Source organism: Gopherus flavomarginatus, chromosome 17, assembly GCF_025201925.1.
Source record: "Gopherus flavomarginatus isolate rGopFla2 chromosome 17, rGopFla2.mat.asm, whole genome shotgun sequence".
In the NCBI taxonomy this organism is placed as follows: Eukaryota; Metazoa; Chordata; order Testudines; family Testudinidae; genus Gopherus; species Gopherus flavomarginatus.
Genome location: NC_066633.1, coordinates 16,151,876 through 16,167,965, shown reverse-complemented (window position 1 = coordinate 16,167,965; position 16,090 = coordinate 16,151,876). Strand labels below are relative to the sequence as shown.

General features: G+C 48.0%; 1 protein-coding gene across 4 annotated transcripts in view; it reads right to left on the bottom strand.

Annotated features, from left to right (window-relative positions):
* Positions 1-16,090, bottom strand: part of ASTN2 (astrotactin 2) — a 595,125-nt gene that overhangs the window by 377,621 nt on the left and 201,414 nt on the right. For 3 of the 4 annotated variants that reach the window (XM_050926897.1, XM_050926900.1, XM_050926898.1), the window contains one exon: positions 5,993-6,160. In XM_050926897.1, the coding sequence (XP_050782854.1) occupies positions 5,993-6,160 (168 nt within the window). Of the gene's footprint in view, positions 1-5,992; positions 6,161-16,090 lie in introns of those variants that run through there. The other variant, XM_050926901.1, reaches the window with a different exon arrangement.

Genomic DNA, 16,090 nt, shown 5'->3' with positions numbered 1-16,090 from the left:
CAAGTTATTAAAATACACACCATAGAGAGAAGAGACCTCAGCATATGCAAGTCTAAGTCAACAAAGACGCTGGACCATTGTGAAAATGAAAATCCAAAATGTATGCAAGAATAAACAAACTTTACTAGATACTGCAGAAAAGCTGCATGATATTAAATTGCATCAAAGGAAGGTTTTAATACACACAACGGAAGGGGGCATTTCCTGACTTACATGCTCAACCATGCAACCTCCAAATTCTCTAAAGATATGTGTGTTTGTTTGTTAAATGAGATATGTTTAAAAATGGCTTTTCTGAACCTCCTGCTGGCAAGTCCCCATTTTGCTGGAGATGGTAATAGAATCTGTGACTACAATGGCAAAGGAAACCATTTGGACGACACTGGAAACCAATTTCATTGCCAGTTTTTAAAAAGGGCCTCAACACCACCACATTTTTTTTTTATCTTCAATCAAATCTGCTCACAGTTGTGTTGAGGCAATCAGCTATATAGATGATAAAATTTAGATATCTGATTTGTTAGGGCAAAAAAAAAAAAAACCACGTGCCTCTATTAATCAAGGTTGTTTTCCATCTCATTGCATTGATAAGTCTGCCAGCACAAACGCTGAACATTTCAACATTTGGCCCAACGGGCCAGTTTTCCAGCAGGCCTCCTAAGATGTGCCCACAACATGTGGGGGTGAATTAGTTGTGTGCATACAAAGCAGGTAATTGTGTACACTAACCAGTATTTGCATATGCCACAGAGAAGGGGAAAAAATAGATGCCCTCATAAATGTAACCGATGCTGACAAGGGAGGCTAGTGAAAAGGCAGCCCCTCACTGATTTTATGAGACGGCATCATAGTGTGCAGTACAAGCAGCGGGCTTTGTCATGTGCACACAAAGCTTTGAGACCCAGAGATGGCAGACTCAGCTCCAACTCACAGCACAGCACAAACCCTCCTTATCCTCAGTTTCCAAAGGGCAGCAATCCAGTCCCAAGCACAGTGTGAATTGCCCCTTCTTGTTGGTAATCTTTGTAGCCAGCCATGCTAACAGATCAGCAGCTCTCATTCATGTAAATTTCATGGCAGGATGGACAGCTCTGGCTTGCAGGGAAGGGGTGCCTGAATCAGCCTAGCCAAGCCCTATTGGCAGATCAAAAGCCAGCCAGCATTTCACAGCTACACAGTATCCAGGGATCTGGGGGTGGTGAAGGCAGGACTCTCAACTTAATCCCTTTGGGAAACAGTCCCCACTGCAGCTGTACCACATGGCATTAGCCCTACAATGGGAAGGCAACCCCCTCACACCTCCTCCAAAAGTTAGCTTGATGGTAGCAATCACAACTCCCATAAAAACTAGGGCACCCTGACACTTGGGAGTAGGAGACTAATTCATATTATTTGTACTGTAGGAGTGGCCCAGGTCCCCCATCGTGCCAGGTGTTGTACAAACACGGAAAAGACAGTCTCTTCCCCGAAGAGCTACTAGGAACTTGAAAGGCAAGGCTAGTATCTCAATGCACTGCTGCCCTTCACAGCATGGACTGCGTGGACTTGTTCACATGTGTGTCACAGGCCCCTCGTACTACTACAGCTAAAGGAGATCCCCTTTAGCTCATATGGAAAAGGCCTGTGCTTCTGGAGCGGAAGGGCCCGAGTCCTATCCCTGCCTATGGCTGTGACATGGATTGACTATTGGGCTCTATCCTTCTATCCCACACCCAGGCTTCATTGGATGGTTACAGCAGAAGTTCTGGTTGTAACCAATGTTCCAGCTTTGTCAATGATTCACTCTAGCTCTGTGGGCCAAACCCACCTCCCCTCACTGCCTCAGTTTACCTACCTGTAAAACAGGGACAACAATGCCAAGCTGCATTGCAGGAAAGAGGCTTAACTAATGCCTGTGAAGCACTTTGAGACCTTCAGAGAAGAAATGCTATGCAAGGGCAATGGGCTGTCACTAGAAGTGGGGCTCCCTCATTCTATGTGGGTCATTCTCCCTCCCAGTTCTAGCCGTCACTTGTCATAGGACCTCTCCTTCCCCCAGTCCTCTATCAAGCCTGAGTGTGGGAGGCCTCCAGCAAACCATCACTCGGGATCCAACAGGTTTATAAAACCCCTCCCTTGAAATGGTTGAAATCGGACACAATTTCTATTACACAGCAGGACCCCAGGACATTCTCCCTCAAAATGATAAAATGCCACTTAAAAAAAAAAAACTTGACCCATAAACAGTTTCTTCTCCCACCACCCCTCCCAAAACACTTCCCCAGCACAGAACTTTCTTGCTGAGCAGCCATATCACAAACATACTCGCCACGATTGTCACCGGTGCCTAGAAATTCAGACTGTCTCAGTTTCGGGGGGCTCATTCAACTCTCCAGGTTTTCAAAGGGTGAGCATTCAGAACTTCCTGAGAAACGGGTCACTTTACACAGTCTCAGGAGTTAGGCTGCCAAAATCACTAGTCCCATTTTTAAATCGTGGCCAACGTCTTCCCAACAGCAACACTCTATCCCTGTTTATCAACTCATCTGGAGGGAAGATGGGATCCACTTTGCAATTTCTGCCCTTGATCTCCCCTTGCTGGGAAAAAACAGGAGAGAAGTGCTTAACTTTAAGCTTAAGGATAAGAAGAATATCCTGGCTGAGATCAATGCTGCTCATTGACTCACCTCCCCGGGCCTACGTGATGCAGTGCTTGCGACCAACACTTTCCAAGACTCCGGAGAGAGAGAACATATGTGCTGCAATAAGCAGGCATAGCCGGGTGAGTCAAGAGCAGCAGGACAGGTTTAAGAATAGAACACTTCATGGTGGGTCCCCATGCTCAGACACCTCGTGTGCCAGATCTGCTTTCTCGCCCTTCCTGATCTTGCTGTTCTCAGGCCTTCATGAGCTCTCTGTGGTTGGACTAGACATTACAGGCGAGGGCTGAGCTCATCCTCTTTCTGTCGCTCACGGCTAGTAAGCCCGTCAGGGACTTTTAACTGATTAATTTCTCAGCCAGACCAGCGACACAGCAGGGTCCAGGACGGCCGACACTTGGATCAGAAAGGGACCCAATCAGTCCATCTCTCCACTGATTTCTACTGTACTCGGTAAGGACAGGCTGCGCCTTTTGAGGGATGCACCTGAGGAATGTTCTTGGCAAAAGGGCAGAGTCAGCCAGCAAAGGTGGAATACAGTCCATCAAAGGCGCAGAGCAAGTCTTGCTCCATTCCCTCTGACTGAGTTCTGTCATCCTCTGCTAAAGCATGGCAGGGGAGCCAGCAAGAGGAACTAGCGGCTCTCATGGGCAAGTGAAACATGAGTTGCAGCCGTTGTACAGATGTGAACAGCAACAGTCCGTCCCTCACCGCAGAGATGGCGAGAGAATTAAACCAGCTCTTTCAATGCCAAGGACAGCATGGGGCTTGCAAACGGAGCTGCAGGGCTTGTTCTGACTGGGTAATTGCATTCTGCCTCCATAGGTTCTCCCCGCAGTTTCAGCTGGATGAAGAATTCTTTACTTGCTTCTCTGAACTGTGGTGTAGTTACAGTGGGCTGCCTCCCGTCCCAGAGGTGACTGTGCTTCTCTGACAGCTGAAATGATCTCTCTATATAGTTTACAAAGAGCTTTGAGATATTTGGAGGGAAAGCTTCTATGTACATATCAGCCCTCCTTGCTGGGCTAGTTCTTCCCTTTTCCCCAGAAGTCTAGATGATACTGAGGGTTTGTCTATACAGGGAAATTGACCAGCATAGCTATAATGGAAATACTATCCTGCTATCCCTGTGCTGGTTAATTTCCCTCTGTAGACAAGCCCTGAGAAAGAGAAACACTTAGAAGGGAATAAAACACATCTCCTCCAAATGACTCCTGGACACAGATATTTGACCCGCTCTTGAGAACACAACCCAGCCTTAAATTACTCAAGTGTCTGATGTTTTATCACTGCAAGTCCCTCCCCGCTTGCTTTTGGGACTCCTTTCTCCCATTATCTGGGTCAGGGCAAAGCATCTCCCAGATCCCAGATGGTGTTTGTATCTCCACAGCCACAACGACCCGTGACCTGTGTAGGGTGGCAACTTCCTGAGACAGGAGCAAAGAAAATCAGAACAAAATAATTTTAGCTTGAGCCCAACTCTAGACCCTGCTCACAGCTTGGTCAATTGACAGAGCTCCTCTTCCATATCCAGAATTGGGCTGCTCCAGTGCCTCACAGTGAACAGTGTGACAGCCCCAGCAGTGCACTGAGAAGTGCCCTTCATTAATGAGTAAGCAGCTAAGACAAGGTCTGGCGCCCCACCCAAAATTCAGCCCTCATGAAGCTGCCAAACAGATTAGCACTATCCTCATGCAGTCACTCTCCAACTGGTGTATCTAGTGCCTCCCGTTGTGGTCATTGCAAAAAGATGGAAAGGACAGAAATTGAACAAGCCTTGATGTTAGCCAGAAACAACCCTGCTCAGGCAGGGAAAGAGTCTTGTTTCTCAGGGTGGAGGGTGGGGGTAGCTCAGCTGGAACTCGGTGGTACCAGATGACAGAACAAGGAGTAATGGTCTCAAGTTGCTGTGGGGGAGGTTTAGGTTGGATATTAGGAAAAAAACTTTTTCACTAGGAGGGTGGTGAAGCACTGGAATGGGTTACCTAGGGAGGTGGTGGAATCTCCTTCCTTAGAGGTTTTTAAGGTCAGGCTTGACAAAGTCCTGGCTGGATGATTTAGTTGGGAATTGGTCCGGCACTGAGCAGGGGGTTGGACTAGATACCTCCTGAGATCCCTTCCAACCCTGATATTCTATGATTCTATGACGTGGAGAAAGCTTTCACAGCCTTAAGTGCTGAAAGAGTTGAAAATGCAGCCCCCCTTTCATTCCAGGACCTGATGGTGTCTCAGAAAGGCTGTCACAGCCACAAACTGCCCCTCTTCAAATCCAGCTAGCAGAAACCTGAAAACAGAATCCCACCCTGCTGCTGGGGATTTGTGGCTCTCCCTGGCACCGGTTGCACAAGAGGGGGCGGGGATGGAAGGAGGGGAAGGTCTGATGCTTCTCCTTCGATGAGCCAAAGGTTATCCCATTTCTGTTCTGGAAGGCAAGGTTATTTGCATGCTTTTTAGATTCAGCTGCAGGCAGGGAGTTTTATCAGCACCAAGGCCACTTCCCTCCAGCTAGCCAGGAAAGCATTCCAGGGAGAGGTACCGGGAAATGGTAACTCTCCCCGAACCCTGCAGAGGGCACCAAGGGCCCTCATCAGAAAACCAACCACAGCCACAGAGCCATCTTCACATGCAGAGCGCCCTGCTCCTTCATTATCAGCGCTGGCAGAAAAGGAGGTGTCAGTGGAAGGTGACCTGATAAGGAGCTTTCAATTGGCCAGAGCCATGAGTTTATTTGCTGACAAGTTTTCTTTTTAATTCCTTTCCTTTATTTGCTGGTTGTACAGCTGGTTTCTTTTCAATTCGTCACTAATTACAGGCTCTGGGGACAAGTTTCTCACAGCTGCACTGAGAGGCACTAGGGCACAGAACACAATTGCATGGGCTTGCAGTTTCTGCACCATCTCCAACAAGACTGTGATCCTGATGCCGTGACGTGTCTAGACCCTGCAGTTGAGGCTATTCAGATGACGGACAACTCTCAACAGACACTCCCTCCCAGTGTCACGCTGGCAAGCTGACAGACGTCTAGCACAGTAGGATCCTGGTCCATGACAGACGCTCAAGGAACTACCACAGTACAAATCATAATCAAAAGATGGACCATTTCTAAGTTAGAAAAGACGGTACCCCCTTTCTAATTGCGTGCTGGAGAGCTGCATGAGAGATCATTGCTAAATTATGTCATTGTGGAAGGGACAGTACCTAGCAGTCCAATGCTCAAGGGCTGGTAGATCACTCGTGCGTAGGTTATGAAGGACTGCACTTCCACCAGCACAGACACTCTTAATGCCAAGCAAAAGTTTAGGCAGGCATCTACAACACTTCCCCAAGTCTCTTGCCTGCCGCTTTCCACTTACCAGTCTCTGGATCACACAGCTGCTCACAGGCATCCGTAGTCCTCTGCCCACAGAGATCTCTCACCCAGGGGGAGGTGGCGTTAATCTGATAGTAAAGGGAGAGCTTGGCTGGATTTAACCAGTCAGAGATGTCCAGGTAGCTTCCCTCACTCACAACAAAACTGCTTCCTGCAGGGGGAAAAACAGGGAAAGGGGCAGTTTGTTAGCGTGTGTAATCAAGACTCCAAGCACTTCAGCCTAGCTGGAGAAGGGAAGAGGAGAAGAGGACAGACACCTCAGATGAGATCCCTAATGGTTTGCACACAGCATGGGTAGAGCAACATCATGTGACCATGCAGCTGCTGTTCCCACTTCCCTCTTGGCCCAGCTGTGCTATTTGCAGAAAGCAAACTCTTGCCAGTCTCAGGTGCAGTGCATCAGATGCAACTGTGTTGAGCAGCCTCCTCTGTGACGCTCCACAGTTACCGTCCCCTGGCTTTCCAGAGCTATTCCTGCCAGGAACGGACGACTGCTCCTTGCTCCGTCTTCTTGATCCTCAACAACTCCCCAAATCACACCGAGCCTCGATGCAGGATTATTCACACAAAAGGTCTTCTGGGGACTAAGGAATGGAAGGAGCATGAGCCGTAGATGTCACTCTCCTCTTTCACTGGTTATTTGGTCCTTTCCAGCCCTGTTTTGCTCCCTTCCACACCGCTTTCTGGAGGGAACTATCTTCCCCAGGGGATGGGGGAGCTCAGGGTGGAGGATTACTGCTCAGATCTACAAACAGGATGTTGGGGCTTCATTGCTTTGCATCAGCCCAACCCTATGTCCTCTCACAGCTCGGTGCACTACCAGAGCTGCTTTCCACCACCAGAACCAGGCTATTCCACTGCCCCGACGCAGCTGCAGGGGCTCCGTGAACAGTCTGACAGCGCAGCAGAGCACTGAGGAGTACTGGGAGCCCCCCACCCCCGAATGTGAACCTGCTGTTCAGTTCACATCTGTACGAATTCACCCTGAAGAGGGGGCTAGCTTATACTACACTAGCCCAGGACTCAGAAAACCCAGATTCACCACCTGGCTCTGCCAGACTCCCTGCCCCTGGACAAGTGACTTAATTTGTTCCCCAGCTCCTGACCTGCAAAAAGGGGTGAACATTTCCCCATCTCATAGGGTGGTGTTTCTGAGGCCCACGGGTTCTAGGGAGATGAGGACCATATACGTTCATAGACGGCAGCAGCAGAACACACCACCAGATTGCTCTTGGCTCAAGAGGCAAGAACCTGCCCCATATGCCGCTTCCCCTGAAGAGGAGCTCGGTGGAGCTCGAAAACTCGTCTCTTTCACCAGCGGAAGTTGGTCCAATAAAAGATGTTCCTGGTTTTTCTCATTTCCCTGTATGAGCAGCCTGATGTTTCTTTATTTGTGAAATGTATCTCCCACCCTGCCCGCCTTGTGGAAATACGCACCATCTAATTAGCCAAATAGATTTTCAGTTCACCCCAATCATTTCCTTATCTAACATCTGAAGCCCAGCATCACTAGGGAAATTTCACAGACGCAGAGGTCCTCATTAACTCTGATCTTCAATTACATTGATTATAAGACTGGTTCTGTAATAGTACTGCATAGATCAGAGGTGAGGCAGGGAACCCTGGCCATTAAAAGTAGCATTTTGTGAAGTAACAGGAGTAGAAGACCCTAAAAGCAGGGGATGGAGGCCACTGGGAGAAGACACCTTCAGCGAAGAATGGCAGAAACAGATGTGCTTTGTGGACTATAAGAGAGGCCTGGAACTAATTTGTTTCTTTCGTTTGGAATTCCAGATCTCAATTTAACCTCTAAAATAGAGGGCAAAGAATGCATTAGATTTTTGAGGATTCAGAGCCTTCCATGTGACTCCCTAGAGTGGGAGTCTCTACAGCAATAGGGCTTATTCCTTTGCAGCACAGAAGTCTTACAAGACTTAATAAAGGAATCAGTCTTTAATTTCCAAAAACATTGTGTGTGAGGTTTTCGTCTCCTGTCTCCCATTAGCACCAATGGAAGCCAAGCGATTAACGAACCCCACAGGATAAGAACCAGCATACATGCATCCTTTTGAAAATTAAAAGTTAACAGCCATGTAAATGAGGATTATCAAGGCCTCGTGAGAAAGAAACCTCTCAATCTCCTTCCTCCTGCCACACCCATGAAAGATTTATAAAGCAGAAGTCTCAGTGCAGGTGCTTAAATGAGTGGCCTGGGAAAACCCAAGGAGAAATAAGTGCTGACTTCTCAGCAGCTCCAGCTGATTTCAGTGGGAGCTGCCAAGAGGTTAGAAGGTAGGGAAAGCTGGCCACTTATTTAGGTGCCTATATTTGCATATTGGACATTTATACAATTTACAGGTATGTATGCGTGTGTGTGTGTTTACACATACACACTTTATATAGTTGTACATGCAATATGTATATTAAAAAAATCTTGGTCCCTATTTTCATTGTATTTAAACTGGTGAGCAGGGTGGCTTTGAGAACTACACAGGCATATTTCATGAGGACACCTGTGGGGACAATTCCCGTTGCCCGAAAGGACTGAGCAACAACATAGACCAGCTCACTACACTTTCACCAAAGCTCAGCCAATCCCAAATTAATAGAAACAAAATTAATAGGCAATAAATTAACCAAGAAGCAAGACAGAAATAAAAAGGCATAAAGCTAAGTTTAAAAAACACCAAGACTATTCAAAGGTATAGCAGCATAGAGACATGTATTGAGGGGTTGGGGATAGGTTGAAAGTGGAACTGGGTATCCAATACCCACAGAATTTCAGGCTCCTTTGAAAAATCCAGCTGGAAACTGTGTGTTTGCTGTTGAGAGGCAAGTGAAAAAGAGAAAAGAAGTTTATTCAAGCACTATACACAGCAACAGGTGAACATGGCACTAACGGGGTACTCCGATCACCCTTTGGACTTGCAGAATTCAGGCCAACGTCCATGTAAACTGGGGGATCTAGTTTCTCAAACACAAGACCTTTTCACAAACCCACACACTCATACGTGTATTTATTTATCTGTCCACTCACAGACCAGCTCAAGCACAAGATAGTGCAGGTGACTAGGAGTCCTGTTCATTGATGTGTGTCCCAGTTCCCCCAGCTCAGATTTTCAGGCAGGCTCACAGGTATCCTCATCACCTTCACACTTAGTCACCCTCATGCAAAAAGTGTGTGTGTCTGTTGCCCACTCACCCAGATGTATTGGGCAAGGTGCTTTTGGTTTCTGTGGCAGGAGCTCTCAGCCCTACATCTGTCTGTTCCCTGTCCAGAAGCTAATTCTGCCCCCAACCCAACAGTTCAGTCCCCGCTTCCCTCCTGCAGCTCCTGAGTCTCTTCACTCCTCATCTGCCAGGCCTGGGGCTGGTGGCTGTAGCAGGGACCACTCTCTCTCTTCTAGCAGGAAGTGGGGGGCAGCTCCACAGGCTCTTTACCCCCTGCCTAGTCCCTGGCCTGGTATGACAGGGAGGGAGAGCAAAGGAGACACCTTGTCCCATTGCTCACAGGAGGGGAGGGGAAGAAGAAAGAAAGGAACCTCCCTGAATTGCTGGGCCCTTTCTGCTCCCTTCTCCTCCTGTGAGGCTGGCTTAAGGTTGTTGGGTGCAGGGGGAGGGGAACAGAGCTCTTCCTGCAGGCGCTCTAGCTGGATGCTCTGCCTCAGGAGATGGGCAAGAGCGGTCGAGTTTCTCGTGTCATCACCAGTCTAGGCTCCGGCCCTGGCTGAAATCCCATCACTTATGAAAAATCAGGAGAGCCGACAACACTGAACTATAAGAACGGTGAGATACCATAGTCAGGCCTCCCCACGATCCGAGCTTTCAAGGGACTGTTCTGCTTTGACCTCCAAATCTACCTGTCCCAGTTAAAGCAGAACATTTCCCGCACTGAGGGCCACCCGCAGCAGGGACGACAGGGCAGTTTACTCTGGATCCCCCAAACTGAGAGGCATTGTGACTCGGCACACAGGGTCGCAGCACAGCGCAGGTTTGGGACAGCCACCCTTCCATGTACAGTGGGATGGCTGGGCCAGATTTGAATGGTGCTGCAACCCTGTGCACTAGGTCGCAACACCAATCAAATTTGGCCTGTCTTCCCCCTATGTCTCCATCAACAAAGGGCAGATGGGCCAAACTGAAGTAGTGCTGCGTCTCATGTTAGCCATGTGAAATGTGCGGAGGGATTCATGTTCTACAGCTGAAACTTTGGGCCCACTGAAGTCCATTTCAGAACTCCCGTTCACGTCAATTGTGCCAGGATTTCACCTCAAGCATCTCAGTCATTGGCCCCAAAATGATCAAGATATTTAGCTCAGTGGTTTGAGCATTGGCCTGCTAAACTCAGGGTTGTGAGCTCAATCCTTGAGGGGAGGAGTTGGGGATTGGTCCTGCTTTGAGAAGGGGGTTGAAGTAGATGACCTCCCGAGGTCCCTTCCAACCGTGATATTCTATGCTCCTAATGCCCACTGCAGTCCTAGAGATGTAAAACATCACTTACATGCAGGAAGGAAGGGTCTTTTGTTCTGGAACAACTCAACATTATTAAATCAAATTCACCCAGCAGGTAGAATGTTAGGTCTCAGGATGCTGTGTTGTCCAATTGCATAAGGAAGGACAACACAAAAACGAAGCAGTGTCTTCGCAGAGTCCCAATAAATCAAATCAGACTGACGCGGTGTGATGCAGTAGGGGCTGTCTGTGTGGGGAATAGGAGAGCAGGGGAGGACTTTAGGGGATGGACGATACCAGAGCCTGTAATCTGAGCTAGGTAAAGGAGGGGAAAGGTCAACACCTTTACCCGGGAAGGGGAACAAAGGAGGGGAGTGGCAGGAGGGAAGCAGTTTTGAGTTTGGGCTTGGGGCTGTGTGGGCGGAATTCAGGGTATCCTAGCTAGGCTCCAAGCACCCTGAAAGCCCAGAAGGACTCGATGGAGGGGTCCTGACTGTGCCTGCAAGCTCTGCTGTAACCTGTGTTCCTGTTGTCCAATAAACCTTCTGTTTTACTGGCTGGCTAAGAGTCACTGTGGGTCCCAGGAAGAGGGGTGCAGGCCCGGACTCCCCCACACTCCGTGACACGCAGCCCATCTCCACCGGCTGTGAGAAATGGAATGATGGAGAGGCAGAGGCAAAGAAAGAGCATGGCTGGCACACAGCATTTCAGCACAAAGCTACATGTGTCTTTTGGCCTCAAACATAGCTGTTTCCCAGAACTACAAGGTCCAAAAAGACTTCGAACTATTGTTTTGTTTTGTTCCACCGCCCCGTCTGAAATGCTGATCAAAGCTAAGCCAGCTTAGGCAGCTTCAGAAGTGCACGTGTCTCATCCTGAGGTCTCCTTCAAAGTTCAACGAGACTGTTTAAGCTTGACAAAAGCGGCTTGAAGTTTTGACATTTCAAAAACTATTTTTCCAGAACAAAATAGGATAAAACAGCTCAGGACACAGATATCTAACAAGGGAACAGACAAAGCACTGAAAAGGCAGCTAGAAAGGGTTGGCTTTTTGAACTCTCTCTCTCTCTCTCTCTCTCTTTTTTTTTTTAAAGAGACAAATCATTTTTGACTTTCACTTAAAATTGTATTTTCTCCCTTTTTGTCTCTTTTAGCCCATTGCTATTTCTTGGCCAGCCAAACTCCCTTTGATTTAAAATTAGCATTTCTTGCCTGACCGCTGTGGTTGGTCATACTAAACCCCTTTCTTAATGCTTTTGCCTTTATGAGGAAGCCCCTGTAGAATTATATCCCCGTTATGGAATTCTACAGGATGGTTAAAACAAACAAACAGAGGCAAAAAATATAGAAGAGAAAGTATCCTCTGTTCAATTCTACAGTTGTTATTAGTTTTATTATTGTAGTGCATAGAAACCCGTCATGGACCAGGACCCCAATGTGCAAGGTGCTGTACAAACACATGGGTACATTTCTATAGAAAACTATTATTTCATTCCTATTAAACAGGAATGAGCTTCTCCCACTAGGATACCACCATCCGCTCTCGACTGACCAGCCCTCTCCCATCCTTATACATATAAAATTTAAAAACTACATTTTGCTTCTCAAAGTCATCACAGAGAAACAGTCAAGGGACTCCATCTGTGTGATCCAAAATACATTGACCTGGGAGAGAAAACTGAGGGATGGCAAATCTGATCTCCCTTATGGGAGAGTGGGACACTTCACTCTCTGGAATTGGGGACGGGGTGTCTCTCTTTGTCCTTGAGAGTGTCCACCTGTTCTCTGGGGGAGAAAGAGGAATTCAATCCTCAGATTCACTCCAGCTCTGGGGGTTTGATGGTGTAGAACACATGGGCCCGAATGGAATCCCCCAGCTGAATGGTGTGAGAAGCACCCCTGTGATTCCAAGGAACACATGCGCGTGGAGGGCAGGAGAGAACTGGACCCGCATTTGGGAGGCAGGGGTTTGGAACCCAGATCCAAATCACTGACTGTAGTTTGCTCCTGTTTCCGTAAAGGGCCAAGGCTCAGATCCAAATGTGCCCAAACTCAGTGAAAATTCAGATCCCAGGATTTCTGCAGATCTGGACTCTGTGACTCAAGGCCATTACTAATGATCATATTTTACACGCCAGCCAAAGCTGAAGCCACTGAAGAGTCTCTACAAGTTTTAAATTAGTATTAAAAACCTGTGTATTTCTACAGCTGACACCAGAACCATCTCTCCTGCGGGAGGAACTGAGTTTTATTTTTAATTGTTAAAGCTCTCTTTATGGACAATTATCTGTGCCATTAGCAGCGCATCTCTGAATTTTGCTGGAGATTCATCTGTTCTTGACATTTTCTATGGAGTGCTCTGAAACGGTAGTTTCGAAAATGAACCCTTTTGGCCTGGTTATAACTACGCCCCCCATGCTGTCCTCCATTGTATGGTGTCCGCCTTGCCCAACGAGGGGCCATCTGTTTGGGGAAGTACACCACGCGCCATCCGCCATCCTAGCATGTTGCTGCTGCTGCCAGCTCTTCCATTCAAACTCTGCACGGAAGCAGGCAGCCAAGAACACCCAGTTGCAGAGTCCATCCCTAGGCTAACGCTCCACATCAGCTGCCCCGGGGAGACTTGCATGAATAAAGCTTCCAGAGATGGGCTCAAAGTGGCATAATTCTGCTGAGTGCGGAGGAGGCTGTCTCAGAGGCATGTGCCTCTCTGTAACTGAGGCAGCTGCAGCCATTTTGTCCCCGCTCCCCAGGACCCAGAGGGTTTGGCTAGTCCGGATCTCAGGCCCATCCAGAGTGAGCCAGGCTGCTGCCCATTGTGCACTCGTCAGCAGCCCCCTTGGGTTGAAGGACAACAGCAAATCCTCCAAAAGTCTGCATGTTTACAGGTAAGGCTTCCACCCTTCCCGGCATTCACCTCAATCCAGATCATAAAATTGGCTTATATTTCCCTCGATGACATAAGAAAGCAATGCTATTATTATTATGATTAGCAGCAGCAGCAGCATCTTAGGTTCCTAATTTGGCACCTCTGAACCGAGCGGAGGCTGAAAATGAAATCAGATTATCAAAGGAAAGCTTCCCTTTAATTCTCAGAGCCTCCCAACAGTCATGGCACAGCCTTGGGCCATTGCCCAGCTACACTCTCTGGAAGCTGGACAATCGTTCAGAGAAATCCAGCCTCACTCTAATTGTTCCGCAATGTTTATGAAGGCCAGGCGACAATAAAGGCTCAAACAAGATGCATCTGCATTCAGTGGAAGAGATTCTGCAGCCAGGTACGAAGAGTAAACGCCCGCCATGCTGTACAGCACCAGAAACAACAGAGTGAGTGAAACATGCAAACTCGAGATGCTATAGGATGAGGAAAAGAAAACGTACGCTCCGCACTCATCAGGAGATAATTAGATATCCAGAATATTTCTTGCTGAAGGAATTTTTTTAAAAGGCCAAGTTTTCCACACGTCCCAGCAAAAATTGGGAAAGTTTTGTTCCGTGTTTCGTAACCCTGCCCCAACCCCCCATCCCGTTGATCAGCTGCAGAAATTAACCATAGGCCGGCTGCACTCATGTATTCCACAAGGGTCTCCTCCCCCCCATCACCCATTTGACATGCCGCAGTGCTACCTTTCTTGCTCTCTGGTTCAGGTTCCCAATAAGCTCCCCTTTGCCCCAAGATGGCAAAGACCTTCTGTTCATCTTGCCTGCCCGTTTCTCCCATACACACACCCTGAAATCGAAACTGACATAAGCGACTTTAAAGCTGCCGCCCGAAAAAGGTCCCAGGTGACCAGATTCCCAGCCTGCGGCACTGGCACATATATCCCCACACCCCTGTGCCTTGAAGGGGATTCAATGACAGGTATCACCTCGATTTCAAGCTCCTCCTTACTCACAGGATAGAGCAAAGGAGAGAGGAGAGGCACTCACCTGCTCTCCCAAACTGAGTTAGCAATCTGGGCTTCCTGGCCGGGTGGCCTGTGCCTGTTGCAGGCACCCCTGTCTCTTGCAAGCTGCTTTTTTGAGGCGTGGAGGGAAAGGGAGAGACAGGCAAGCTAAGAGAGAACATCTCGGGATCAGAAGCTTGTCAAAGGAACGATAAAAACATGATGTACTTCAGTCTGCGGAATCTATTAGCTCTTCATACAAAAAGTGTTTGTGCTGGAAAACAGCCTTTGAATCCCTTTGATCTGGGCTGCTACAGCCCACAAACTGTTAATATTTAGAATGAGCATCCAGTAAACGCGGCAGCTGTTTGCTTACAGTTTCTTCCAAGACGAGTGTACAGGAGTGAGGCTGTGCTTTATCGTAGAAACCACAACGACGTGATGGTTCGGAACCCGTACATACCCCACAGGTTCACAGAAATGCAATGGCATTCAAGACAAGCTGCTCTCGAATACGGTCTCTTGAAGAGAAACATGTATTGCCTGGGTCAATCAGACTGAACAGTGTCCCTAGAAGGGGAAAACACTGCTTACTGTGAAGTGTTTGTACAGGGCTTTACATGATTAAATGCAACAGCATGATTGCATATTCAGGTATTACCAGAGGTAAAGCCTGGTTCAAAGTCCACTGAGTCCATCTGTTGATTTCAATGGGATTTGAATAAGGTTCTAAGCAGGGTCCCCAGGTGACAAGCAAACAGAAATAGGATTCCCTCTCGCAGTTTGCAGAGGTGAGACAGCTACATGAAGGGTCAAATCTTGCTCTCTTTTTCACTGGTGTAAATCTGGAGTTCCTCCGGGGGAGTCAGTGGGTTAACTCCAGATTTATCCCAGTGTCACTGAAAGCAGAACTTAGACACAATGCCAGAGGAAATGCAGCCAGTTCCCCAGATTGTGAGTCTAACGTGTGATGTTAATTTCATATGCAAACACATGTGCAGGGCATGCTGCGCACACAAAACTGAAACATCTGAGGAAACAAACTAATGCCTGGTCACCATGAGGGCGGGAGAAAAGTGAGCGAAAGCAAACAATTGCAAGCAGCAAATTTAATTAAAAACAAAATGAGAAGTAGTTGCAAGCCCAATGTTGCAGCCTGAGGAGCTCAGGCAGTCTTCAGGAGAAGTTAGCAAAAGCCGCTAATCGCTGCCTGCCATTCCACAAGCATAGAGGAGATGATCATGTGGGAAGAAGATAAATAATTTTCAGATGAAACAATTAGAGATCAGCTGCATGGCAATCATGGAATGGCATTTGTCGGGGGAAGGAGGGAAGTTATATCTTATTTAAGATCCTGCTGCCCTCGTAAGGGGGCAATCGAGGGGTTGGCTTGGACCTGGAACACCTCATGGGGTTTTTAGCCTGTTTCTCCCTCCGCACGATTGAGACAGCTAGATTCAGCTGAGCACGCCAGCTAATAGCAACCAGATTTCAGGCACCACATAGCTGCCCCAGTGCAGATGGGAAAAGCTGCCATCAGTGGAATCTGCCCCACTTGAAACTAGGGTAAAAGTCCATTACAGTGGAAATCGCTGCTTACAGCTGTTCAGTCTGCCTGCTCCAGAGGTTGCACCAGTACCAGCTACACCGGGGGTTGACATTGGGGTAAATCTCCAAGGGGGGGAGGCAGGGTCTAAATGTTTGGGTGGGAGGGAGCTCCACAGGAGGGGGAGGGGCTTGGC